Source organism: Pollicipes pollicipes, unplaced genomic scaffold, assembly GCF_011947565.3.
Source record: "Pollicipes pollicipes isolate AB1234 unplaced genomic scaffold, Ppol_2.1 Scaffold_5724;HRSCAF=6776_pilon_pilon_pilon, whole genome shotgun sequence".
NCBI lineage: Eukaryota > Metazoa > Arthropoda > Thecostraca > Pollicipedomorpha > Pollicipedidae > Pollicipes > Pollicipes pollicipes.
The window spans coordinates 55,414,502-55,442,263 of NW_023596746.1; the positions used below are offsets into that span (position 1 = coordinate 55,414,502).

The window sequence follows — 27,762 nt, forward strand, 5'->3', positions numbered from 1 at the left end:
GCCGACATCCTCAGCGCAACAACATGGCTGACCGCGAAAGGCCCTCCTGTTTACGCTCTGAAGCATATGTTAGAGAGTGCTCCACATTTCTATGGGATGTTGAACTGAGATAGCCGTCTTAAAGATCATCCCGTACAGTAAATAGCCCAGCCCACCCTAACACTTAAACCCCGTAGTTTCTGAAATGCATGCCGGCGAATATAAGGAAACTATTTCGCGCGGAGTATTTCAGGTCACCTTGGTATTCATGACGCCATAATAACATCACTCAAATCGCACCACGTCACAAGCAGTGCGGTGATCCATAAAATGCCACGAGCCAGGCCAATATAAATGTAATGGTAAAGTCGTTCATATCCGGCGTTGGTGAGCACGATTTCCAGATACAACGGCTGTCGATTGGCTTTCGATCAATGTTGTGCAACGTGCAATGATGCATCAACATGATATACCAACAATGATTTATCGAAGAGCGTAACTTGGCAGTCGTCGGCGGGGTAGATTCTGAGCTATAAGTAGTCTGCAAGCAGAATTTTAAACTTTATGAAATTAAACCACTTTTGACCTGACCTAGGATGACCTAAGTTGGAGCTTGTTAGTGGGAATCAGGTGTGGGACGTCGAATGGTGAAGGTTTCACAGTGATCGGTCCGGTAGGCTCTGAGATCTGAGTTGTCTGCATTGGCATGTACAATTTTCCATTCGCGTTTTGAAGGTGTATGAAGCCAGTTCAGAACTTGATGTTACCTTCCCGTGGCTTATCTCATTACACGGAATCGATTGGTGAAGGTTTCAAAGCGATTAGATGAGCCGTTTTGGATAATTTGCGTGTTTGCTTCATATGCAGGGTTTTCAGATCCTGCCTTTTGCCTAGCTTTTTACTTTAGTAGTCTTGTTCGAAATTAGATCGACTTGGCGGATGCACACTTATGTTGTGGGAAAATGTGAAAATGCGCATTTTGTGATCAATAGAAGGATTGTAGGATATTAGAAATATATAAAACTTTAATCTTTCCAATTTCATTACGCTGAAATAAAACTAACAACAAATTGACAAACCATGCTCTGTACTATATTTCCCGAGCGGACCTTCTTCCGGCAAGATCTCTAGCTCTTTTTGGAGGCGAACCCGGGGGGGTAAACATGACGTGAGTGGAGGCTAGGTCCAAGCTGAATATTCTGTTCGTTTTAGGCATTTTGCTGTCGTTTTGGGATATTTAAGTCAGTTTGCATCATTTTCTTGGATTCTGTAGCTCTTTCTTGACGATCGGTGCCCGCAAAGTGTCGATATTGGTCCTTGTATTTTGGTCGGTGTGTTCGTGTGCAATATGTGCGAACGTCTGATATTTGTCATGTGCATTCCAGCTAGCTCGTGACATTTTCTTGGATTGTTTGCAGACATGTTAAGGTTTCATTCATCCTGATTCGATCAATACATGGAGTGTGTCTGGTTCTGTTGATAGCTGGTGTCTTCTGTTTTCAGGAAACTACGCTTGCAAAAGCGATTGGTGAAGGCAGTGTTGAAGTGTGGAAAGAAGAGGGTGTGGTTTGACCCTACTGAAACTAATGACATTGCCAATGCAAACTCACGTGAGTAGTGTCACATTTTTATGTGATTCAGATGAATGTACTTTCTGGTAAGTTTACCTGAGTGCAGTACCTGAATTTTGGTTTTGGCACACTGCAGGGCATTCTTCGGCAGTAGGTGACAGTAAGCACCATGCTCTAACTGTTCTCATTGGTTGCCAAAGACTACTAGAGTTTGGCTGTACATTTGTAGCTGTGGGTGTTCTTAGGTGTGAGTCCCAATTATGGCTGATAGAAGCCAATGCTTGAAATGTTGTGTGCCTGTTGAATGATGCCCCATACTGCATCAGGATAAATCCATGATGGTATTATCATGCAAGCCATTATAATTTAAATAGAAGCATCTGAGACATGTTAGTGCAGCTACATTCCTGACAAAGTAAGATCTTTCTCACCTGAGAAAAAGGTTTGTGGCAGTGTGATGCCACCTGGGATAACCACCTCCACCAGTGGATATTTGTGGGGAACAAAGTATCTTGGGGCTGCAAGCACCAAGAAACATCCAAGGCTGGTGATTGTCTTGTGGTGGACTTATCATAAGTGATGTATGAAGTCCACTAATATTTCCAGCCACATATGATATTGGCTAGCTCATGCAGTTTTATAGAACAACTGCTGTGTTTGGTTTGTACTCAGTACTGTGTTTCCTCTATTCTGGTATATAACTTTTGACTAAAGCTAATTGCAAAACGTCTTGATGATTATGCAACATGTGGAGTTTTATGTCATGGTGATGACCGCAAAGTCATTGTAAGTGTATTTGATCATTCTTCAGCGTCATTTCTGATGCATATTGATAAGTTATGTCCACCATAATTCCAATATTTTTGGTTGCATTCAAGCATTGATGTTCCCAGGCCAGGCTGCAAAAGGTCAGACTGGTGTGTAACATCTGTGAGGGGGGGATCCCGTCATGCTGAAATTGGACAGTCAGGTTCCCTGCCAAAAGCCAAAAGTCTGATGATTGGGGAGGGAGAAAAGGATGGTCCCCAAAGGTTTTTTCGGTCAAGTGCAGTATTGGAAATTCCAAAAAAAAATTCTAGTGGCGGAGTACAAATTTTCAGTGGAGTACAAAATTATCCAAGTGCTGTGGGTCATCGCAGCTTTATTTGGCTCATCTTTGAGAGATAATAGTACAATAGGTGGCACTCAACAAAAGCGCCATGTTTGATTTACAGCAATTCATGTAAAAGCACTAAATAAAAGGAAACATCAGTATTAAACGTGGTGCACTGAAACAACACGGTCTCATACTCTGTACTATGAAACACGTGTGCATATACATTGGTTTGCAATTTATGAAATGCTCTGTGTATACAGTGCTCAACATTCATCACATGCGCACATTACAATGTACACAGCTAAACGTTCATGCCCTCCAAGGCCCTATAGCAGCTCCACCACCACCTTCTGCCCTCCACCCTCCCACTCCCAGTCAACACATGAGGCCCTGCACGTCCCACCCAAACAATAGAGGCAGGCAGCACTCTCAACCGATTTACCGAGGCAGCGCAAGTACAATGCCTGACTAGACCCGTGCAGGCCGGCCAAAAGGGACTGGAGTCCATCACTCCACTGACCCTGGCGGATAATGCAAGGTATTAATGGATTTTGATGCCTTTTAACTGTTATTGTGAAATATGATGATTCATGCTGCAATTAATTGATGTTTTTGTCCTAATTAACCCTTCTTCTTAATTTGCTTAGCCAAAGTTGTGGGTGCATGTTACTCTGGTGTCCTGGTGTTTTTGTTCAGGGTGAGATGGCTGTCTCCAAACAGTTTTTTGGCTGTTTGTAGCAACGTTTTTCGACTTAAAAGGATATTTTTTGTAAAACCTGAACTGCCAGCATTAATTTTGCACCCTTAAGTGCAAATCTAACTTGGTGAAGAAAAAAACTTGGGAAAAAAAACTTGGTGAAAAAACCTGCCATAACATTTTTGTACTCTGGTTACCAGGAAGTGGCCAAAAATCCAACCACATGGCGGTTCTGGATGAGTACAAATAAGTCCTTCATAGTCATGATGCCCATCTCTATACAACTTCCCTCCAAATGTTTACAAATAAATCTGTTCAAGGCATGAGCGCGAGTTGAGTATTCATGCTCTTGACAGATCAGTCACCGGGAGGCGAATTATTATAACCAATTGGAGAGTTTTGCTATTTTCAACCTCCAACCTGAGCTGGGAGGCAGGCACAAGCTGCTGAATAGTTGGGACGTTTCCGACGCTGAATTGTTAGTGATTCTCTTAGTTGCATTGCCATGATACGGTAGGTAGCGCGTGGGAAGGCGGCCGTCTGCGGTGGGTGATTGGGCGCGCGGTTTTCTATGGCTGTTCGTTGCATCCTTGGCAATTAATGCGGTTCGTCGTCAGTGGTAGGTTAAGTCATGTTTACGTTTGAGTTGGTTCGCATAGGGCATAGGAAATGAGAGCTTTGTTAATCTACAGACTGTTGCGATTCTGGTGCTCGTTTCTCATTTCCCAGTATTGTTCAAAGGCGATTTCCATTCAACATTCACACACTTTATTTTCCACATTTCCGTACATGGTGTATCATTTACCTAGGTGTCAAAGCAGGTTGCTTGCTATTGGGCATCTTAGTCTGGTGGGTGCAAGATTTGTGCTCTTGCAGATATAAATACATGGCTCCTGATGGAAAGAGGAAGTCTAAAGCTGTTGCACCTTCTGGTTTTATTTTGTCCTGACACAAATAGATAAAATGAGTTTCCAAAACCTGTTCTTGCATCATGATGGAGTACAAAATATTTGATTTTACCTAGTCATAATCCTTGAGTACAAAATCTCCTGGTATACATTATACCAAGTCATACATTATGTCAAGTTTTCCAACACTGGATGTTCACCTACCATCATGTTGTTACCCATACTGCTGCATCTAAAATTGGTGAAAATCACAGCTGGCTGCTATCCAAGGTTTTGGTTTACATCCCGATTTTCCAAAGCAAATGTTCAGAGTGTAAAATGAATGCACCATTTTGTGCAAATACATATGGCAGAAACTCAGTTTTAAAGCTGCCTCTGTGCTTGGGCTGCTTGTTCAGTGTAAACTGTAGAGGTGTATTACAGTAATTCAGACAGTTTAGACAAGTCTGATATGTTTCACCTTAAGGCTGCCAATGGTGGATTGTTGCTCTAACATTTTTTGATATACTGGTTTAGTTAGGGGTACTGTCCCAACCTCTGTCCCTATTCATTGACTGCCCAAGGCACAGTGTGTTACCCCAAATATCAGGGCTGTCCAGCCCTGCCCCAGCAAGATCTGCCCTTACTGCTTGTTGCTGACTGGTGCTGAGGGTACAGTGCAGCAACAATGGTGCTGTTCATACACTGAAAAGTGATGCTGCTGCCTGGCATGTAGCTGGGCTCAACAGAATGTGTTGTAATGAATTACTACAAACTTTGTACATTGGCACAAATTTATTTGGCTCATGAATGTGAACTGTATTGTTGTTAGATACCAGAGATGTGAAAGACCCTCTCGACCTGGTCATGCTCCATCGGGCATCATATTCCATAAAAGGAATGTCCGACCTTGTTGCATTTAAGGTGCAACACTTTGATGGGCATGTGCTTGTCACAGGGGAAGCATACTATCCAGAGTGGAGATCTGGGATGTTGGAAAGATTTTGGCATGATTTGCAACCGCCCCTGAGCACACATGTTGTTGCTGGTCCCTTGCTATGCTTTGGTCATGCCACATCCCTTTTGTGCCATGTGGATGGGCTCGTGATGGTGGCATGTCATTGCCCTCTGCTCAGCAGTGTCCCTATTTTACTAGTAACAGTGTCCTGTTGTCAAACACGCACATCAATGCAAACATGACCCAAATCACTGTACAACAGAATGAATTGTACTTCTTAACACAAAACCTGATGAGTTTCCCCAGTATCAGTGCTGCCAGATGTGTGGATGACATTTCAAACTTGTCATCAGAGCTAGTTACACCCTATTTGCCATGGCCAAACGATGTGAATCAGCTGTTTCCACTGCTGCTGCTGACTGGTGTTTGCCATCACTCAGGTCAGAACATCAGGAAGCTGGTGAAGGACGGTCTGGTGGTGAAGCGCCCCATTGCCGTACACTCCCGCTCCCGCGTCCGCCGCTACCAGGAGGCCAAGGCCAAGGGCAGGCACTGCGGATATGGCAAGAGGAAAGGTACCGCCAATGCCCGCATGCCCCAGAAGGTAAGATTCTGGACGAGTTGTGCACGTGTTAGTCATTTGTAGTCATGTTTTCATTATTATCACAAGAGGAATGCCAATGCATGTGTATTGTTGTCTCACAACACTTTTGTCATAACAGCATCGGTCATTGAGACTTTAAGTAGTATCTCAGGTGTCCTCTGGTTGAAGTGTAGCATTTCCATGAAGTCTGACAGCTCTGGTTGACACCCAACAGGTGCTGTGGATGAGACGCATGCGAGTTCTCCGCAGAATGCTCAAGAGGTATCGCGAGAGCAAGAAGATCGACAGCCACATGTACCACGAGCTGTACCAGAAGGCAAAGGGTGAGCAGATGTGTGTCAGTGTGACTAGGCCTGCCCTATGTGTCATGTTGTGTGACAAAACCAATTTTTAAGTATCGCGGGAACGGATGGGCAATTCCTCAACCACACTTGAGAAAAGTATGCTCTATGCCTTATTGCTCTCTTTACCTAACATGACTTCAAGAACGGGTTTGTGGGTACATGTCTTGGAAAGGCTGGTAGGGACTCGGTCACCGAGGACGGTTTGACCACCTTTGTTCGCCGTTGTGCCACGATTATTGATTTTGTGTCGGGCGTCCCGCACTGCTGCAGTCTGATATGTAATGGGCGCGCGGCTGATCCAAGCGTCAGAATTCCACGCCGATCGGGGCGGGCTTCGCGTCCAAACCCGGAGCATGAAATTCCTATGCAACATCGCGTATACCGGCAAAGGTGCTTACAATCCCCGCGCGTGGCGAAGAGTGTGACGTCACATGAGGCGATCCCCTGGCTCGTCTTGGTCGGAGAGTTGGACAGGTAACTACAGCCTGGTCGGGTTAAGAATGGCCCGAGCGGTACGGTTGCTTGCAGGTGATGGAAAGCACCTGTGATATATGATTTCTCAATACTCAGTGCCTTTTCTAAGATCACTGATTCAAGGCTCTTTTGTGTTCAAAACACGGAGAAGTTTCAACCGCAGGAGTTTCTCCCGCAGCGGTATTGATGCATCTGGATGGCGTAGGGAGGACGTGTTTCCCGTAGTATTCGGTCACGGAGTTCTGTTTTGGGAGGGATTTGTGGTGTGGAATTGCGGTCATTATAAGTTTTTCAGGCGAAGTAACGTCTAGTGGAAGTCGTTTATCAAGTGTTGTTTGCAGCGGTAATGGCTAAAGCGGTCGAGTAACGCTCGTTTGAACGAGAGGTCCGAGCCAGCTTGACGTCACAGTTGGGTAGGAGTTACGAGGCCGTGTTCGCCCCTCTGAAAACGTTCCTCAGCTCCATGGTTTCGACATTAATAGCCCTGCGATATTTTGAGAAGGCATTTTCAGCTCCGATCAATACAGTGCGATCGATTTGTGATGGAGTTTTCGGCCGGCGGTCGAACGCTACATTATGACAACGGCGTCGCAGATTGAGACCTAACCAAAGGCTGCCGTAACGGTTGCGGTTGCCTTAATTGGGCTTTGTCGCATTGGCGCATGTCACTCGCAGAGACACGGGCATAGTTGTTGGGTTCTCATGTGATGAGCCGCCTCACACGTCCGGTGTGAAGCCACCGCGTCAAGATTGAAGTCGGTGCGTACATGCAGCCAGCTGTGTATTACGTTGGCTGGGTTCAGTTGAGAAATCAACCCCCGACATTGACAACATGGCGTGCGTTTGCCGTACTGCCCCCGGCTGTCGGGTGCATGGCGTGACTCCCCGCGCCGTGCCGCAGGTAACGTCTTCAAGAACAAGCGGACTCTGATGGAGTACATCCACAAGAAGAAGGCCGAGGTGTCTCGCGCCAAGATGCTGGCTGACCAGGCCGACGCCAAGCGCATCCGCGTGAGGGAGGCGCGCAAGCGGCGCGAGGAGCGCAAGGCCCAGAAGAAGGTCGACATCGTGCCCGAGGAGGAGAAGGAGGCCACGCCCGCGCCCGCCGCGCCCGCGCCCAAGAAGTGAAGTGCTCCACCCCACTGACTTGTTTTGCGCGTATAATATACCACAGCGGACGGGATGGCCGTGTTTGAGATGACCGCGGGGCCTGCGAGCTGACGTGCGGGAGGCACTGAAGTCCCGGAACGGTTCGTCACGCTGCTCTGAGCACGAGTCACCACCTCATCGCTCGTGTCCAGTGGAAGGCACGACTATCCTGGTGCCTTTCTCCTGCATGCGCTCGCTGGATGCGTGTGTCAAGGCGCGTGGCCTGAAGCGGGAGGCTCCATCCCCGCATGTCCAGACGGGCTCCGCGAGCGGGCTTCGGTGATGACTCGTGCCTCCTGCTCAACCCGCTCTTCCTCGTTCACTCGAGAATTGATTCGAGGGGATTATTAATGATCATACAAATCTTCATACGATTGCTGAAAGCTGTTGTCAGAGATGGCTGCTTTAAAGCAGAGCGAAACACCGGGTGGCGCGTACGAGCTTCGTTCGTCCGTATGCGTTAGATATGTTCTAGTCGCATAGGTCACGGCTCTGCGCTGCATTCGCCCCGCTCATGTGGGCTGCGGTGGATGCGTAAATAACGCTTTTGACGTGTAAGGAGCAGCGGTCCTTATTGGTCCGGAGCACGCGGAGCGGAAAAGGGCGGGAGCCTGGAGGATGTATGGCCGGACCTGGTCCTCCGCTTCGGCAGCGGCAGCTCTGCCGTCCACAGAGATGCTGCGGGAACTGAGACGGGCGACACGACGTCGCTGGAGGGATTCAAATCCATTTGAGACCGCAAGTGCCGCTACCATGGACCGGCCTTAAGGTAGAGGGATAGTGCAGATTTAAGGACCGATTAGTTGAGAGGCTGCACTGTTGCGCGTGTTTTCTAGTTCTCAATTGTTCTTTTGCAGTGTCGATTTCCTTAACTGACGGCGTGGTGAGGGCAAGCTAGCAATTTATTGTGAATGTGACCTTCAGGCCAGTTAGCTGTCCTGCTTGCCGGCGTCTGTGGTCGGCGAAGTGCTATACCTCTGCTCTGATCGCGGGTCTGGGGGTCTGATCGGCGAAGTGTTACACGTCTGCTTTGGTCGAGGGCTTGTGAAGGTGTCTGATGGCGCGGGCTCCCACGGGCGACGCAGCCGCCAGGACAGGACACCACACGGCCTGCGCCGCCATCAAACCGTCTTGCCGGGAGGCGTGACAGACGTCCTACCAGGATACGGTGCCCCTGCGCAGCACCTCTAGGGTCCGCGCGACCTGGCTGCCCGCTGGCCTATGTCGTGGCAATGAATGAACCCAGTGTGGGCGGTCAGGGAATGTGTCGCTGTCTGCGGCTGGCTGCGGTTAGTGTTTTTCGGACACATCAGCTGGGTGGACGTTGATGTTTGCAGGGCACGTCAGCTGTGTGGGCGCTGATGTTCGCGGCTGAGTGGTTCTCGTGTAAGCCTTTGTCGTTACAATACGTCCTGACTTACAATAGCCAGCCACAGACTGCGATGGCACTGCGTAGGGGAGACGAGCCACCTGGCACGCCAGGCGTCAGCACCCGTCGAACGCATGGCCGCGGCGTTACTGAAAGAGATGAATTATCTATAGCTGCCTCATTGAAAGACCGCCTTCACTAACGACCAATAGGAGGCTTAATGACCGAGTGGTTGCCGCGCCCAGGAGGCGTAACGGCCGAGTGGTTAGCGCGCCGGACTCCCGCGTGGGGGCCCGGGTTCAAATCCCGGTTGCGAGGTGGCTCCTGAGCACTGATATGGCCAGTGCGGTGGGTGGTACGCCATGGCAGAGGCGCCGCGACGTGCTTCACGTGCGCCGACGCCGCCACACCACCGCGGCGCCGCCGCCGCGCCGCCGGAGCCGCCCACACCCACGGCCGCGCCGCCGGAGCCCCGCTCGCGCCGTGATTGACGGCTCGATCTGGCGACATTTGTTCGGCTTGTCCTTGGTCGGGACGGCTGTGACGGCGGGCCGACGCTGTGTCCCTGCGGCGGCTCTCGCAGGCAGTCGTGATGCCGCGGCGCGCGCATCGCCGCGCCATGGAGGCTCGTCCACTCCCGGCGGTACGTGTCATGGCTCTCGGGCGCGCTCACCGGTCACCGCCCGGTCAGGTCTCGTGGGAACATCGACGGGCACGCTGGCGTGGGACAGATGCGCACAGGCCGCGATGTCCCGTCGCGTTGCGTGCTCTGTGGTGAAAATTGCTGAATATCGGTGCGATGGTGGAGCCATCTGTTGGTGCGCACATGGCGTCAGGTGTCTATCGTAATCGTGGTATGCCTTTTGGGTCTGTACAAACGTGACCAAGAGGAGCAGGAAGGAGGTTACCCTCTGCCGGCTCGGCCGTGCGTTTCAACGGCTCAGTGAGCGGGCAGGTATCGTTTTATCACACGGTCTATCGGCTCTCTGGTGTGATGTTGCTTCGGGTGTCAGCCTTACAGTACTGCAGGCAGAAGCGAGCCGCCGAGGAACGTTATCTGAAGCTGGTCGCTGGGTCTGCAAGCTTCGCGCCACAGGCCATTAAACACCAGTCTAATTTCAGATCGCGTGCGTGGTCTTGGTGTTGACGACGATAGGCCTGGAGAGCGTGAGGTGTCAACTCCTCGGACTCCCGCAATTGACTCAAACGGTGAGAAAGCGCGTTGTATGCGCTCATACCCGGCCAGTTCCATTAGCGTGCACATAGTGCCATGGCGCCATGCACATGATGACGCATGGCGATCGTGGCAAAGGGTGTGCGCCGTTTGTCGTTCTCAGACGTGAACAGTCCATCTCCAGAGGTGGACTCGCTTCCTTTACTCACGGCCTCACCCGATTGGCGCAAATCCGTCCCACTACGGCATGCAGCGGGCACCGGCGGTGAGCCGCCTAGAGCGCCGCCCTAGACCTCCGGCCCGCACGAGCGGCCGCCTGTGCGCACAAAGAAGGTGATGAGCCGCCTAGAGCGCCGCCCTGGCCGGGGCGGTCCGGCCTAGACCTCCGGCGCGCACGAGCGGCCGCCTGTGCGCACAAGGAGGGTGATGAGCCGCCTAGAGCGCCGCCCTGGCCGGGGCGGTCCGGCCTAGACCTCCGGCCCGCACGAGCGGCCGCCGGTACGCACAAAGAAGGTGCTTGTGCGGGGTAAGGCTGGGCACCTGAGGTCTCACGGGTGGCCTTGCTGTTGCCCCACAAATTGATTAAATTTTACTCATTAATGAATTAAGCCTCACCATCTAATCCTCACTAATTAATTATAATTGGACCGAATAAATACCATCCCCCTTCAAGCCCCGCCCGGTATCTCAGTTGGTTACAGTGTATATCCCCCGGTTCACTTACATTTGGCAGGGCAGGGTCGGGTCGCTTTAAGCGCTGCTTAATTTGCCCTTGACTGGGATGACCTAAGCTGGTGATAGCAGCCGCACGAAAGGTCAGGTGGTGGTGGGCGTGACGGGACGGGCCGAACACTACGCACGTTGACCTTTCGATTCAAAATTCTCCGCTGACCCAGATTTCACTATTGGATGGCGGCATGGTGTCAGGGCTTACGCAACAAACACTGCTTAGCGTCGGCACTGATCCCAGAAATACATCCTATGAAAAAGTTCGAACTAAATATGTACAGAAAGACAAACAAACGTCCACGGCCCGGAAATGACTCAGCTGCCGTTGCGAGGCCCGCCCACCAGCACCACACTGGGCGTCCCTCCACCGCGACCTTTCACGGCGTGCTGTACACCCGCTCGGCGCCTGGCGACAGGGATGCCGCGCGGATGTACAGACCTGGCGACAGGGGTGTCGTGCGGATGTACATACCTGGTGACAGGGGTACCGCGCGGATGTACAGACCTGGCGACAGGGGTGCCGCGCGGATGTACAGACACCGGGGTGCCGCGCGGATGTACAGACCTGGCGACAGGGGTACCGCGCCGATGTACAGACGGATGTACAGACCTGGCGACAGGGGTGCCGCGCGGATGTACAGACCTGGCGACAGGGGCCGTGACGGTCGTCTGACCCCGGCCCTGTTTCAGCTGCTGCCGGGTCTGGGTGCCCTACCTCGGCCGCCAGCTACGCCCGCCGCTGCTGGTAGGTCACGACCTTGACCCGGCGGTCACGCGGGCGGCCGCAGGATGCATGTGAGCTCCATCGTCGATCAACAGCTGACGACGAGATGATGATCGGGCCTGCTGACGAATGACGTCATTTTGCGGCCGGGGTGGCGATGTCTCGAAACGTCTCATTTTTACCCGTAACACAATAGTTACAAACGTACATTCGAGCGCTGTTTTTAAAATGACTTGCCGCGGTCCCCACTCCGTGACGGAGCCCCTGGCGGAGCTGTATGCGTGCTGCGGGGCTGGCAGTGCAGGCGGTCGAATGACCGAGCGCTGGTGTGACGTGCCCTGTACACCGTCGCAGCTCGCCCACGCCCTGCGGCCCGGCCAGAAGCCCTGCGTTCAGCGCGGTGCGACGCCCAGAGCAGTGCGCGCGCTCGTCGCTGTCAGGACGGCGCTGGTCGCGGGCTGGCGGCGCCGCGTCAGACGCGTCATCACATGCCTCCCCTGTCCCCTGCAGTCGCGCCGGTCCAGAATCTGGCATCGACGCTCACCCAGCTGCCCGGCCTGGCTCAACTGCCCGGAGCGCAGCAGCTGCCGACAGTGCCCGGAGCGCAGCAGCTGCCGACAGTGCCCGGAGCGCAGCAGCTGCCGACGGCGCCCGCCGCGAACCCGGCAGGGCTGCTCCCGTCCCTCCCGACACCCCTGGCTGTGCCACGGGTGACCCTCCCGGCTCCAGCAGGCACCGGTCAACAGGTCAGACGGCTCTGTCGGCCCGCCGGGTACGGGCCAGCAGGCGGCGGTCAACAGGTCAGACGGCCCTGCCGGCCCGCCGTGTACGGGCCAGCAGGCACCGGTCAACAGGTCAGACGGCCCTGTCGGCCCGCCGGGTACGGGCCAGCAGGCGGCGGCCGTGCGGCTGCCGGCCCGGCGGCCCGCTGCTGGCGGACTGGCAGCGTCGTCACCGGTCAATACCTGGGCAAAGTTTGCAGGTGGAAGCAGACGGCCGGAGCGTGAGATTGGCCCGAGTAATGTTACGATACGGCAGGTCAACCGGTTAGTCAGAGCTGCCTATCATCATAAAAACAAAATGAAACCTGTTTTAAAACAAACAGCTTACTTTGTCACCATCTTTATCACAATTCTCCTACGACGAGAGCTTCCTTACCCCCGTCTTTGTCTCTACACCTGTCAGAGGCACCGTTTCTTGAACGTTCGAAATGCGTTAAATCTCAATGGGGGGGTTTGTGTCACACCTTTGGCGCTAAGCTATCACCCAAGTGGCTTACCACATGTATACTCTCTCCACAGCCATCCACTCTTAGACTGATGACGAACACCCTCAGGCAGTTGAACCAGCAGCTCACCAACATCAGAAACCAGGTAGGGCAACAAGGCACATCATGTGCTCACAATGGCCCAAACAAGGATTGTAGATGTGTGTTGCATAGATATGTCATATGGATTAAATCACCGCCATCAAATCAGTCTTAATGTCATCACTGACATACGTACATAAAGTGGTTGCCTGTAACAATATGCTTAGCCGTTCTTCGTGCGTCTGCCATCTCACCGTTGATATCTAAGGCTTAGAATCCGTTAAGTGCATTTACGAGGAGTGGTGTGCATATAAATGAGACAGTGCTAATAGCCTTATTTCTCGTAGAACTAAGGGGAGAATAAAGAGAGAGAGAGAGAAAAAAAGAGAGAGAGGGAGAAAGAGAGAGAGAGAGAGAGAGAGAGAGAGAGAGAGAGAGAGAGAGAGAGAGAGAGAGAGAGAGAGAGAGAGAGAGAGAGAGAGAGAGAGAGAGAGAGAGAGAGAGAGAGAGAGAGAGAGAGAGAGAGAGAGAGAGAGAGAGAGAGAGAGAGGGGAGAGAGATGTGATATTTCGGCTCAATGACTTTATCCAAATGAACACTTAAAATGTTTAAAATGCGTGAAATCTCAATTGGGGCTTGTTTTAATAAAGGCATTTGACAGAAATATCGCATTCATATTTTCATTCTCCTGTTTATTCCACGAGGAATAAGGGCGAATGTGAAGGAATAGGGTTAGCAAAGGTGTCTCATCTCTAAACAGTTTGTTGGTGACTTTTTACTGAATAGTCACATTTCCATTCACTGATGCATAAAAAAATCGACAGCAATTAGAACAATGTCAATCAATATGCCGTTCTTTTAAGTCTCTGTAAGATGGCGAGCGTCACATCTGTATTACAATGGGCGTGCTGAATCTCGAGAGAGACCACCTATTCCGGCCGACACTCGCTCTTTGTTGTGAGTTATAGCGTCTGCGCCCCTCGGTTCAGCACCAGGCTCGGTCGACGGAACTGGCCATCACGAGCCAACGCCGTGGTCTGATCTGACCTGACATGACCTGACCGCAGCTGTCGACGGTGGGTGGGCTGACACCATCCGGCGTGAGCCTGCTGCAGTTCCGCACCACCCCGGCCATCATCAGGCAGGGCATCCAGGCCGTCCGAAACCTGCAGCAGGTGGCTGCCAGGTAACTCTGACCACACCGCGTGCAGTTAACAGGCCCAGAAAGCGTCTGGCAGAGAACACCATCCTCCTTGCGCGCAGTAAACAGGCCCAGAAAGCGTCTGGCAGGGAACACCGTCCTCCTTGCGCGCAGTTAACAGGCCCAGAAAGCGTCTGGCAGGGAACACCAACCTCCTTGCGCACAGTAAACAGGCCCAGAAGGCGTCTGGTAGGGAACACCATCCTCATGGCGCGCAGTTAACAAGTGCGGTAAGCGTCCCAACCTAGCCTAACGTAACCCAAGCTTACCTAACCTAACCACACCATCCTCACGGTGCACCGCAAACAGCTCCCAGCAAACGTCTGACAGACGCATGGTTGTAAGAATAGGGGGCAGGGAGGCCTTACCCCCCACTTTTCGAGGGAGGGCAGCAGTTTTAACTGCCCCCCCCCCCCCCCACTTTCCAGATTAAGGTTGCGTTTAGCTTACTTTTGCACCACGTTAAACGTACATGCCGATTTGCCTAGTTCACCAGGCATCTTCCCCATGATGCGTCATCTTTTTCGTTTGCTTATTGGCCATCGCTTAGTGTCACAGCCACAGGCTGACGCCGCGCGGCCCATGGAGGCTGTAAGGTCGGGCGTCGAGGCTGTTGTTACTGTGACTTGCGAGTGTGCATGTTCAAAAACCATATTGCAGTTTTTATCAGTAATCAGTTCTGGCTGAATCTTGAACATTTCAAGACGAACATGGATTAGCCATGTTAATACAAATTTGGGATCCCATTTCATCCACAATCTACGTTCAGGGAGTCCTCAATATCTCTGAAGAGCAAGTAAAAAACGCGGAACTGTAGTATATATGACAATAGACCACCTGCGGCGATCAGGCATGTTATTGCGTCAATGAGGGTTCCTTTTCTGATCCGGAGCCAACTGCGCGGGTCAGAAGACTTCCCGTGTCAGGGATGGGGACAATATGATAAGATATATCCTTCTCATGGCCTCCGGATCGACCGGGAGATCCCGCCCCGTGTCACCAGAATGACAGCCAGAAGACGCCTCGCGATGGGGCAAAGTGGTCCTTTGGCCCTTGACTGGAACCGGTAATGTACCCCTGGTGTTCTGCTCAAGCGGACCCTTATGCAGAAGGAAATAAGGGATCTCACTATTGCTGAGTAGAGTAGGGCTCTCATTATTGTTGAATAGAGTGGGTCGGAATGAATTTAAAAAACGAGAAAGGTCATTCCATGTATGCCTGAGAACGTTTACTTGTTCAGAATGGGTAAGTGAAAAAATGACAGAAAGATTTGAACATGCCCGCCCGTAACCTGGAGAGCAAGGATAGCGACGGCCTGGGTTGCAGCATCCGTAAAACCGAAGGGTTTCGGCCACTGCAAGTGCCGCCAGACGGCGGGCGCCGTGTTAATCTGTGTTCTGGACAGATTAATAGTAACAGAAACACAAAAATGGGGATTCTACCTTTACTCTTTCAGTTCCATCATCAAATTCCAGCACCACTTCGTGGCGCTTTAAGCGCCAGTCTATTGTTATCGGTTTGAAAATAAGACACGTGAAGTATGCGCTCAAAATGTCTTCTTAGTGTAAGATGTGATGTCCTCGAGCGTTCAAAGATGCTTCTCGCAGAAGCGTCGTCATTTTCGTCCACCCATTGACCACAGCTCAACATCAGCTGCTGAGCCGACGCTACGCGGCCTACGGAGACTGCAACGCCTGGCGTCGAGCCCTTTGTTGCTAAGATTTGCGAGCGCGCATGCTAAAAAGTCACGTCACATAAATTGTATCAGTTATCAGTTCTGCCCGAATGTGAAACATTTCCAGACAAACATGGCTTGGTCATGTTAGTGCACATTGTTGACCACTCGATTTACAATCAAATTTTCATAATCAAATTTCGATCAAACATATCGACCTTCGTGATGTCCTTAATGCCTGTAGAACCCAGATAAAACATTCTGACAGAGCTTCTGAATTCTACCGGTTTATAAAGAGGTCACTAAACCATTGTAAATTGAGGGCACCAGTGATGTATTCAATGCAGTCGTTCAACGCCTGATTTCAAGATGCAGGCAGAATTGATCTCACGGTAGCTTCTGGTTTCTGTTCTGGTTGCAAGGTAAAAATAATGAAACGAAGAAAACCATATCTCATGTGAACAGTAAGCCATATACGGGGATTTTGGGGGACACCATAAGAGGGGCTTTTGTCAACCCTGCGCTCCTCCTTAGGCAGGCTCTGACTACGCCCCTGTCTACACACAACAGCAGATCAAGTCTACGTTGAATGATGGTCAATTAAATGTCCGTTGGGCCAGTTCACATATAAGGCAGGCAGCTTCCCGGAGGTTTTTTTCTGGGGTTGTCTAGTGTAAGGGAAGATAATTCGGGAAAAGATACTATTGCAAGTGTCCAGCATGCTTCACACACCAGTAAGTAGCAATGCTGATCCAGAAATATGCAACAAAGCAGCCATAAGATTAGTTCGCAGTCAGGCATGCGGAAGATAGCCGGGGCTAGGCAGTGGCCGCCGACGGCGGACGGGAGCTGGGCTCAGATAAATAAATCATTTCAGAAGGGCCTCCATTCTGCGGCCTGGTTGTTAAAGAAAAATATCCAGTTGTAGGGCTTTTGTCACCTTGCTCTTGGCAGATTCAAGCTCCCGAATTTGTGTCTGCCTAAAATGCTGTGACAAGCCTTATCTCTTGAAAAGGAGCAAGCGAAATGAAGGCGCATAAAAAATCTGTCACACTGTGAGCCATCCATTCACATTTAAAATTCTCACCAGCCTATGCTCAGGCCGTATTTTGGCACCTAGCCTTTGAAGGCAGATACCCCCTCAATGACCCAAAATGCCTACGCTCTCGTGTAATTTTGCGTCCCAAGAAAGGCAATGTTGAAATGGACAAATAATCTTGGGAAGCTGGATAGCATAGATGAGTCGATTTTATTATTTCCTGAATGACATGAATGAGCCGAATGGGTAAGACTGCGTACCAATGAAAAACAGCTCTGGATGCATATCTAGCATAGCAGCCGGGACATTTTAATAAAGAGCGATAACAAGCTCCATCTCTATCCCCCCCCCCCCCCCCGGTCATCGGGCCTGCTTTCCAGAAACGTTCCTAAAGTACGCTCTGAGCTTGGCCCCCCAACACTTTTTGAAATGTTCCTACGTCTATGGACAGAGGCACCCGTCTACCCAGCGCTCAGTCTACAACATGTCAGCCGCAGCAGACACCGGTAGACAATTCCTTCCCACCCCCAAAGCACGCTGAGTGAACGCGGTCCATTCTCAGCCCAAGGTTCTATATTAGAGGGCGATGCTGGATGACAGGCTGCATTCGTTGGTTCCTGACTGAAGCCAACTAAAAACACTTAAGAGCACGTGTCATTCGTTGGTCGCTGGTCTTTGTTGATCTTGGCTCTGGATACTGAAAACTGCGACGCGAGATCATTGGGCCACTAAATGCCATCCCGAATACAGCTGCCTGCAAGCTGCCTTACTCACGAGCCTTGCCGTAGTCCGTGGTTGCGCCACTCGGGGCCGACAGCCGGTGTGACAGTGTCCGTAGTCTCGGCCAGGGCCAGCAGCTGCCCGTGTCGGAGCTGGTTACGTCACCCGGGGGCCGACAGCAGGTGTGCCTGTGTCCGTAGTCTCGGCCAGGGCCAGCAGCTGCCCGTGTCGGAGCTGATCTACCCCTCTGCCATTCGGACCGTTCTGAACGGCGCCAGCGCCCAGCCGACGGACAGCAGTAAGTGGGCGGCACGTGCCGACTACACAGCAGGCGCTCCAGCCAAGCGGTGCTGCACATCGGGACTCCTGTGCTCATTTGATAGCCAACACCCGGCGATATAATGCATGCCATTATGTGCTGCCCCAAAGTGACACTTGCACGAGCGTGCGCGTGCAAATTTCGCTTCGGGAGACGCTACTCGAGCGTTAACGTCACTTTGGGAGACGCTACTCGAACGCTTATGTCACTTTGGGAGACACTACTGGAGCGCTGACGTCACTTTGGGAGACGCTTCTGGAGCGCTGACGTCACTTTGAGAGACGCTTCTGGGGCGCTGACGTCACTTTGGGAGACGCTACTCGAGTGCTTATGTCACTTTGGGAGACGCTACTGGAGCGCTGACGTCACTTTGGGAGGCGCTACTCGAGCGCTGACGTCACTTTGGGAGACGCTACTCGAGCGCTTATGTCACTTTGGGAGACGCTACTCTAGCGCTTATGTCACTTTGGGAGACGCTACTGGAGCGCTGACGTCACTTTGGGAGGCGCTACTCGAGTGCTTATGTCACTTTGGGAGACGCTACTCGAGTGCTTATGTCACTTTGGGAGACGCTACTGGAGCGCTGACATCACTTTGGGAGACGCTACTGGAGCGCTGACGTCACTTTGGGAGGCGCTACTCGAGCGCTGACGTCACTTTAGGGCACGCTACCGGAGCGCTTATGTCACTTTGGGAGACGTTACTGGAGCGCTGACGTCCCTTTGGGAGACGCTTCTGGAACGCTGACGTCACTTTGGGAGGCGCTACTCGAGCGCTGATGTCCACAGCGGATGTTTTAAAAGGCAGGCAGCGGCACAAGACTGCGGTCGGCTGTGTCGGGCCTCGATCCGAAAGCGTCACATATGAATGGCTCATCTGGCTTGCTTGACTCCCGCACCTTATCTCGTCCAATGTAAGACGCCCACTCGGCCATCGTCAGGGACCGGCCAGACCTCACGCATCGCCTGCGCCACTACGAGACCCACGTCGTGCGGTCGCGGTCCGTATCGCACCATGGACGGCACGTGCAACAACGAGGCGCAGCCATTATGGGGCAGCGCTGGCACTCCCCTGATCCGGATCCACCGCAGCACCTACCCCGACGGTCGGTCACCGATCCTGTCACGTACCGCACCGTCGAGGTCGCAGCCACGGCTGTCCGCGCACGGCAGGCGGTGGCGACGTGCGCGTGCGCCGCAAAGTTTGACATGGTTTCGCTCTCAGCTGCTTCAGATGTGGGAGGGGAGGAGATACAGAATGGTGCACTCCGGAGCGTACGCATGCGTTGACGCGTTAATTTGGACCGTTGTAGAGCGTCCGTGCTTTTCAGTCGCGAGTCGGATGACTAAGTTAGTGACGGTGTCCTCAAGCATGCTCTCATTTGGTTCACGTCGAATGCTTCATTGTGTTCAGTGATGCCGTTCCCGTGATCTCCCCGTGTAACTTCCCCTCTGAACGCAGAGCCCTAGTCGCCTTGCGAGGTGCCCCGTCGCCCGCTACTTCCCCTCCGATCGCGTCCCGCGCCGGCGCCACCGGCCGCCGCCGGCGGCGCTCACCTGATGCCGTCCCGGCGGCCCGCAGGCATCCTGCAGCCCCGCACGGCCGGCGTCGGCGGCACGCCGCTGCCGTCGGCGAGGCTCATCAGCGCGCGCTGCACCCGCGTCCGCGAGGGCGTCGACTCGCGGACGCACACCCTGTCCGTGATGCAGTGGGGGCAGTTCCTGGACCACGACATCACGCACGTGCCCGTCCAGAGGTCGAGTGAGTATGCACGCGGGTGGCACTACCGCGCGCACGGACGCTGGGTGACTGCGCGCGGGAGCAGCCCAGCCTTGCTTCAACGTGTGTGTGTGTGTTGTGTATCTTTGAACTCTCCTCGCTCGTCAGCCTTCCGTCTTGAGATGTGTGCCGCAAATCATCTGTCTCGACTGGCACTGGATTGCCAGAGTTCCGACTTTGCTCTAACGGTATGGGCACTGAACAGCCATCGGTCAGATCGCCACTGCTCGTCGCCTCCAGACGCGACGACCGGCCTGGACTGCTGCACGCGCGGCGTGCCACGGGACGTCGTGCGTCGCCTGCCTGAGTGTTTCCCCATCGAGGTGGCCGCCAATGACCCGTTCTACGCGCGGCACGGGGTGCGCTGCCTCAACTTCCTGCGCAGCATCCCGGCGCTGGGTCGCAGCTGCGTCAATGAGCCAGCCCAGCAGGTAGGCGGGCAGCGCTGCCTCTGAGCGGCGCCTCCGAGCCAGCGCCCAGCGCAGGCACGGTTGCTGCCACCGTCGTCAACTGTTTGGACTGGCGGCTGTCTGGTTACTCTGGGGCAGGGCGTTATCATGCGCTTCTGCGTGCGTATTCGCTTGGAAGGGACATCATCGTTCGCATGAGAAAACGCAGCAGGTCGCTGGGTTCCACTAACAGAGCCGGTGTCAGCTGTCACGTACATTAGAACAGCAGCGTGCAGCAGCGTGGCGCCTCTGGTTATCCGTGACGCCCTGACGTCACTCGGCGTGTGTCGGCCACCCTCAGCTGAACCAGATCACGCACTGGATCGATGGCAGCAACGTGTACGGCAGCGACTTGGCGGGCCTGGCGCAGCTGCGCCGGGGCCGCTCCCGCCGCCTGCGGCTCTCCCGCGACGGCCGGCTGCCGCGCCTGCCGCACGGTGCCGAGGGCTGCGTCGAGAACGCCGGCAACGGCATCTGCTACCGGGCAGGTGGGCACATCGGGCGGGAGAGTGTTACCGGGCAGTTCGGGAAACGGGGCGGGAGAGTGCTACCGGGCAGGTGGGGAGGTGGGTCAGGGAACTATTACCGGGCAGGTGGGGAGACGGGGCAGAGAAGTGCTACCGGGCAGGTGGGAGACGGGACAGCCGACTGCTACCGGGCAGGTGGGGAGGTGGGTCAGGGAACTATTACCGAGCAGGTGAGGAGACGGAAGGGCGGACTGCTACTGAGCAGATGGAGAGGTGGGGCAGCGGACTGCTACAGGGTAGGTGGAGAGGTGGGCAAGGGAACTGCTACCGGGCACGTGGGCAGAAGGCGTCTACTTCCTGACGCTGACGCCGACGTACACGCGGCCTTTTTGTATTTTTATGTGTTTACTTTGAGCGCATCCTCGTACATTTTGCCCTTTTATGACCGTTGCGGTAAAATGAACGCGGTGAAAATTTGAATATAAGTCCTGCGCATCTCGCGCAAACAGTCGCACACACATTATCACACAGTGCCAAGCCAATCTGCTCTCTCATCGTATTTTTCAGTCACAAAACGGACGAGCAGCCGGTTTAGATCGCTCAAAACATGGCGCACCAGCTGAAGTCCGCACGCCGTCCATAAAACCGATCCCCGCGTAATGTGAGCGGCCTCCGGACGCCCGTCCTGCATTGGAACGTTGAATTTCCGTGCGTTGTAGGACGTACTTCGAAAACATACAGCACACACCAACGGCCTTATGCATCCGTTCACCGGATGGTTGGTGACGCTCGTCCATGCGATGACGTGCGTTGTGGCAGCAGGCGACTCGCGCGTGAACGAGCAGATCTCGCTGACGCTGATGCATAACATCTGGGCCATCATGCACAACCACATCGCCGACCGTCTGAAGAGGCTGAACCCAGCCGCGTCCGAAGAGGACCTGTTTCAGGTAGCGTTGCAAGCCCGCAGTCACGCAGGTGTTCTAGTGCCAGACTGCTTGCCCTTGTTAGAATGGCGTGGGCGCTGGCTTGGCCAGGTTAACCACTCTTATTCGAGCCTCACAGAGGCATGCTTGGTCGGGGGTTGAATTTGCCACGGACTCGAGCAAAAACCCGCTTCCCAAGTTATTTATCATGGAATGTCTAGCACCTTAACCCAGTGACAAACGATGCAATGTGAAATATTTAAGATGAACATGAAAAAACGGACGACAGTACCGTAGACAGGTGCTGGGCGCCGGCCGGTGCTGACCACGGTCGACACACGTGATCACGCGCCTGTTTCAGGAGGCCCGGGCCCTGAATGTGGCGCTGATGCAGAAGATCACGTACGAGGAGTGGCTGCCGATCGTGCTGGGTCCGTCGTTGGTGCGGAGGCTGCGGCTGGACCGGCCGGCCCGCTACATGCCCGCCCTCCACCCGGGCATCATCAACGAGTTCTCCGCGGCCGCCTTCCGCTTCGGACACTCCCTGGTGTCAGGCGTGGTCAAGTACGGGTCCACACGCGGGAGCGACCCGCTGGGGGCCACACATGAGGACAGGCTGGTATGAGCCCTTGTACGGGACCTGTGCGGTAGGGGGCCGCACATGAGGACAGGCTGGTATGAGTTCTTGTACAGGAGCTGTGTGGAGGGGTCCACACATTGGGACAGACTGGTATGAGTCCTTGCACAGGAGCTGTGTGGGGGGGTCCACACATTGGGACAGTCTGGTAGAGGTCGTTGGACAGGGCGTGCGGTGGGGGTTCACGGCTCGGCGCGATATGTGCCGGTCCACGCGAGGGACAATGCTGCTTGGGCCCCACAGCGCGGTCGTCCAGTGGCAATACAACACAGCGCGGTTGGATTTCACTGAAGGAGCGGTCCGTTATGGGTCCAAACAAAGCCGGTCGGATAAGGTATTGCTCCACAATTCACGTAGATGAGCTGTTCGGTGGGAAGCACCGGGACTGTCCGGTACAGTCCGCTCGTGTCGCTGCTGTTCGGCACAATGGTCCACATCGAAGCCTTTCATTAGGCGGCCAGTGACAGGAGCGAGCGCCAAGGTGGCAGGGCAGCAGTTTGAGTCTGTTCACTCTCTGTTCTTTCCAGTCCCCGGCCTCGAGCTAGGCCCCTGGCAGAGTGACACGAGGACGCGCATCTGTGCTCTCAGACGCCCCTGGCACCACAGGCCGTCGAGTTGACGTAACAGCCAGGCTCGGTCGGTCGGCGAGACTGGTTCAAACTGGTGCCGGCGAAAGCTTTCTACAGCGGGAATCGAACCCAGCCTCCACCGGCCTGCCGGCAGGGTGGCGGGCGGGAGCCGGCCGGTGCGGCTCAGTGACGTGTTCTTCAGCCCCGGCGCCCGGCTGCAGGAGCGGGGCATGAGACTGGCCGTGGCGCGCAGCCTGGTGCAGCAGCCCGGACAGGCCATGGACACTACGTTCTCCGGCGAGATCGTCGGCAAGCTTTTCCGCGGCCGGCACAAGGTCAGTCCGCCGCCTGGCAGCCGACCAGGTGGCCCGCTTTGTGACTCTCCCATTGTGGTGCTGTCATGGTGGCTTCGGGTTATGGTGGATAGCCGTGATTTTTGTAACACAGAATAGTGTTTCTCAGGTTTGCGACGCCTGATAAGCGGTCCATAATTTTTGGTGAGAAACGCTCTGAGAATTACAACACCCATTCGGCAAACCGGACCGTACGCCAATGTCAATCTTAGTTGCTGACGTAAGATCTCTGTCCCGTGAAAAGATGCTTCTTCTCTCCTGGTACGCTGTTAGAGTGGGCATAACTGATCATCCGGAAATTAAAACGGTCTTGCTGTTTGCTTTTCTTCCATTATACAGGTTACGGAAAGAAGCGAACAACTAACGCGACTACATCATTGGGTAGTAGTTCCTGCATTTTCGTTCCGGCAGTTCCTTCCTCAGTTAACCAGACGCGGTCATCTGATAAAAAAGGCATGCTCAGAGAGAGCGATGCGCCCTTGCGCTCGCTGCGCGGTCGTGGCAACAGTCCAGTGTCCGCTGAAGAGAGAGAGCGATGCGCCCCCGCGCTCACTGCGCGGTCGTGGCAGCAGTCCAGTGTCCGCTGAAGCGTCGTCTAACGTGTTGTCGGTGACCACTCCCCTCTGGCAGCACGGTCTGGACCTGGTGGCGCTCAACATCCAGCGCGGCCGCGACCACGGTATCACCACCTACGTGCAGGCGCGGACCGCGCTCAGGGCCGCCTGTCCTGGCCTGGCGGCGCCCGTCAGCACCTGGCGGCAGCTGGCCGCCGGCATGTCGGCGCGCGCCGTGAGTTCAGCCACGAGCCGGACCGGCGCCGTCACGCTGGCTCGCAACCAACACAGGCTCGTCAGGCCATATGTGGCGTCATCAGCAGCGACAAGCCGAGAAAAAGTGGCTTTGGCCAAGAGGCCCAAGAGCTGAGCGCATTGTTTGTCATTCTGCAGGCATGTGTTGCTGCGGTTTGACGTTGGCAAGCGGGGCACCGCGTCCCACTGACCCGCTCGTGACGCCCCCCGCCCCCTGACCTGCTCGTGACGCCTCCCCGCCATCTGATCTGCCCGTGACGGCACCACGTCCCCCTGATCTGCCCGTGACGGCATCACGTCCCCCTGACCTACCCGTGACGGCACCACGTCCCCCCTGATCTGCCCGTGACTGCACCACGTCCCCCTGATCTGCCCTCGACGGCACCACGTTCCCCTGACCTACCCGTGACGGCACCACGTCCCCCTGACCTACCCGTGACGGCACCACGTCCCCCTGACCTGCCCGTGACGACACCACGTCCCCCTGACGTGCCCGTGACGGCACCACGTCCCCCTGATCTGCCCGTGACGACACCACGTCCCCCTGATCCGCCCGTGACGGCACCACGTCCCCCTGATCTGCCCGTGACGACACCACGTCCCCCTGACCTACCCGTGACACCACGTCTCCCTGATCCGCCCGTGACTGCACCACGTCCCCCTGATCTGCCCGTGACGGCACCACGTCCCCCTGATCTGCCCGTGACGACACCACGTCCCCCTGACCTACCCGTGACGGCACCACGTCCCCCTGACCTACCCGTGACGGCACCACGTCCCCCTGACCTGCCCGTGACGACACCACGTCCCCCTGACTTGCCCGTGACGACACCACGTCCCCCTGATCTGCCCGTGACGACACCACGTCCCCCTGATCCGCCCGTGACTGCACCACGTCCCCCTGATCTGCCCGTGACGACACCACGTCCCCCTGACCTACCCGTGACACCACGTCTCCCTGATCCGCCCGTGACGACACCACGTCCCCCTGACCTCCTCGTGACGACACCACGTCCCCCCGATCCGCCCATGACTGCACCACATCCCCCTGACTTGCCCGTGACGACACCACGTCCCCCTGATCTGCCCGTGACGACACCACGTCCCTCTGACCTGCCCGTGATGACACCACGTCCCCCTGATCTGCCCGCGACGGCACCACGTCCCCCTGACCTACCCGTGACGGCACCACGTCCCCCTGACCTACCCGTGACGGCACCACGTCCCCCTGACCTGCCCGTGACGACACCACGTCCCCCTGACTTGCCCGTGACGACACCACGTCCCCCTGATCTGCCCGTGACGACACCACGTCCCCCTGAGCTGCCCGTGACGTCACCACGTCCCCCTGATCTGCCCGTGACGACACCACGTCCCCCTGACCTACTCGTGACGACACCACGTCCCTCTGACCTGCCCGTGACGACACCACGTCCCCCTGACCTACTCGTGACGACACCACGTCCACCCGATCCGCCCATGACTGCACCACATCCCCCTGACTTGCCCGTGACGACACCACGTCCCTCTGACCTGCCCGTGACGGCACCACGTCCCCCTGACCTGCCCGTGACGACACCACGTCCCCCTGGCCTACTCGTGACACCGCGTCCCTCTGACCTGCCCGTGACGACACCACGTCCCCCTGACCTACTCGTGACGACACCACGTCCCCCCGATCCGCCCATGACTGCACCACATCCCCCTGACTTGCCCGTGACGACACCACGTCCCCCTGATCTGCCCGTGACGACACCACGTCCCTCTGACCTGCCCGTGACGACACCACGTCCCCCTGATCTGCCCACGACGGCACCACGTCCCCCTGACCTACCCGTGACGGCACCACGTCCCTCTGACCTGCCCGTGACGGCACCACGTCCCCCTGATCTGCCCGTGACGGCACCACGTCCCCCTGATCTGCCGGTGACGACACCACGTCCCCCCGATCTGCCCGTGACGGCACCACGTCCCCCTGATCTGCCCGTGACGACAGCGCCCGGTGCCGTGTCGCAGGTATCGCGGCTGCGCTCCGTGTACAGGTCCGTGGAGGACATTGACCTGTACGTGGCCGGGGTCGCCGAGAATCGGGCCGCTGAGGGCATACTGGGCCCCACCTTCCAGTGCATCCTGGCCGAGCAGTTCGCGCGGCTCAAGTACGCCGACCGACACTTTTACAACCACGTCGGCTCGATGTTCAGCCGGGGTGAGTGAGGCGCCGGCGTCCGCCCACAGGAGTCTAGGAAATGTCTCTGAGCTGTCAGACTGGTACGGCTAACATTAGCAACCCGCTGTCTTCATGATATGCTGACGTTTACAACTTCCTGGGATGTGTAAATAATCGTCCTCTTGTGTCACATATGTCCGTAAACCCATACCGCGTGCGTCAACGGACGCAAGAGCTTCGGGCGCGCGTGCGCGTCGCCCAAGTCTATGCGTTTCAAAGATGCGGTCACCACTGATGACGACCAGCCCCGCGTTGTTTGTGACTATCACGTTCGGTGCGGCCGAGACCACCGCTGTGACGGGAGATGGCTGATGTGCTGCAGCTCAGCTGGCGGAAATCCAGGCCACCACGTGGTCCTCCGTGCTGTGCCACACGTTCCCGGCGCTGCGTACCGTGCCGCGTAACGGGTTCCTCCGCTCCGGGTAAGACCCGACGGCCGCGCCGGCGTCGGCTCAGAGATGCCCCTGACAGTGGCGTTTTCCAGGCTGTGGTAGTGATCCGTGCTCCAGCAGAGTGGTGGCCCAAGACAGCGGCTTGGCCGGTCCACCGTCTGTGGACAGTTTCTCGTTCCGTTTTGATACAGCGCTGTTGCCGGACATGTTGACGAGAAGTTTAGCCATGATGATCAGCTCCGATATGTTGGCTAGGACTGATGCGAGCGACTGAAAAGGAAGCGGCTGCTGAGGGAAACACCATGCGATTCCGACGCACTTCAGACTGCGCGGCCCCGACTACCTGCTGTCCCTGTTTCAGCAGAGCACCGGTGCCCTGTTCGCGTGTAGCCTCGTTGAAGATGAGGAGCTGGCGGAGCGTGCTGCCGCGCCGCTGACGGCTCCGCCCAGCGGGAGTCAGCTGAGCCTGGCCGGCACCGTGCGGGGCGGACCGCCCCGGCGCCGGCCGGCCCAGCTCACCGGAAGCCACGCTCGGGACGGGGCGCAGGTACTCCCAGTGACGCGCAGCCGGTCCGCTGGCCAGGTGGCCACGCAGCTGTCAGGAATGGACATGTTCTTCGCGGATGCGTAACCAGGCAGAATCACCCTACCTTATTCTAAAACGAACATTGTTTTTTCAAGTCATCCATTTCTCGTGAAATAGATTACCAAGCCCCGGAATATTTCGGCAGTAATCGGTATCCCGGCCAGCCGGTGTCTCCCAAGGAATTCCACGCCGCCCGCCCCGGCGCGGCGGCGCCGAGCCTGTCCTGGGCGACGACGGGCGTCGCTCGGTCCGGCCCGGCGGACGGCTCATGCCGGACGGTGTGATCCGACCTCGACCTAACCACTCCGCCCGGGCACTCTGTCTGGGCACTCCATCCGGGCACTCTGCCCGAGTACTTAACCCAAGCACTCCGCCAGGAGAGTTCACCTAGACACTCCGCCCAGACACTCCACCCGAGCACTGCGCCCAGACAGTCCGCCTCGGCGTGATTCGTGGCAGGCAGAGGCGACCACCTCTCGTACGGGACAGCGGCCGGCCAGACTGCCCCCCCCCCCCCCCCCCTCCACCCTCGCGACGGCCGCGGGTGTGA

The 27,762-nt window shown here is 55.4% G+C and overlaps 2 protein-coding genes and 1 long non-coding RNA gene across 3 annotated transcripts; all 3 read left to right on the forward strand.

Moving 5' to 3' along the window:
* Window positions 1-1,060: 1,060 nt before the first annotated feature.
* Window positions 1,061-7,793, forward strand: RpL19 (ribosomal protein L19). The gene is made up of 5 exons (XM_037226694.1): window positions 1,061-1,147; window positions 1,483-1,589; window positions 5,629-5,792; window positions 6,007-6,115; window positions 7,512-7,793. The coding sequence occupies exons 1-5, from the start codon at window positions 1,143-1,145 to the stop codon at window positions 7,736-7,738; spliced, it is 612 nt and encodes a 203-aa protein (XP_037082589.1). The 5' UTR covers window positions 1,061-1,142; the 3' UTR covers window positions 7,739-7,793.
* Window positions 7,794-9,702: 1,909 nt separating this feature from the next.
* On the forward strand, window positions 9,703-26,660 carry LOC119103225 (chorion peroxidase). Its single transcript, XM_037226666.1, has 17 exons — window positions 9,703-9,771; window positions 10,251-10,337; window positions 11,722-11,776; window positions 12,266-12,501; window positions 13,057-13,128; window positions 14,132-14,250; window positions 17,900-17,997; window positions 18,959-19,123; window positions 19,600-19,779; window positions 20,038-20,228; window positions 20,548-20,734; window positions 21,536-21,663; window positions 22,001-22,203; window positions 23,000-23,180; window positions 23,829-23,987; window positions 26,024-26,213; window positions 26,557-26,660. The coding sequence occupies exons 1-17, from the start codon at window positions 9,721-9,723 to the stop codon at window positions 26,658-26,660; spliced, it is 2,406 nt and encodes an 801-aa protein (XP_037082561.1). The 5' UTR covers window positions 9,703-9,720.
* On the forward strand, window positions 26,177-27,350 carry LOC119103790 (uncharacterized). Its single transcript, XR_005094811.1, has 3 exons — window positions 26,177-26,213; window positions 26,557-26,656; window positions 26,991-27,350. It is a non-coding gene; the product is annotated as an uncharacterized LOC119103790 (long non-coding RNA).
* The last annotated feature ends 412 nt before the right edge of the window (window positions 27,351-27,762 follow it).

Bases quoted from the DNA above. Each gene is read 5' to 3' on its own strand.
- RpL19 (XM_037226694.1), top strand. The intron at 5,793-6,006 runs GTAAGATTCTGG...GACACCCAACAG, and splicing joins ATGCCCGCATGCCCCAGAAG to GTGCTGTGGATGAGACGCAT. The intron at 6,116-7,511 runs GTGAGCAGATGT...GCCGTGCCGCAG, and splicing joins GCTGTACCAGAAGGCAAAGG to GTAACGTCTTCAAGAACAAG.
- LOC119103225 (XM_037226666.1), top strand. From the start codon at position 9,721: ATGCCGCGGCGCGCGCATCGCCGCGCCATGGAGGCTCGTCCACTCCCG. The intron at 13,129-14,131 runs GTAGGGCAACAA...ACCTGACCGCAG, and splicing joins TCACCAACATCAGAAACCAG to CTGTCGACGGTGGGTGGGCT. The intron at 14,251-17,899 runs GTAACTCTGACC...CTGTGTCCGTAG, and splicing joins CTGCAGCAGGTGGCTGCCAG to TCTCGGCCAGGGCCAGCAGC.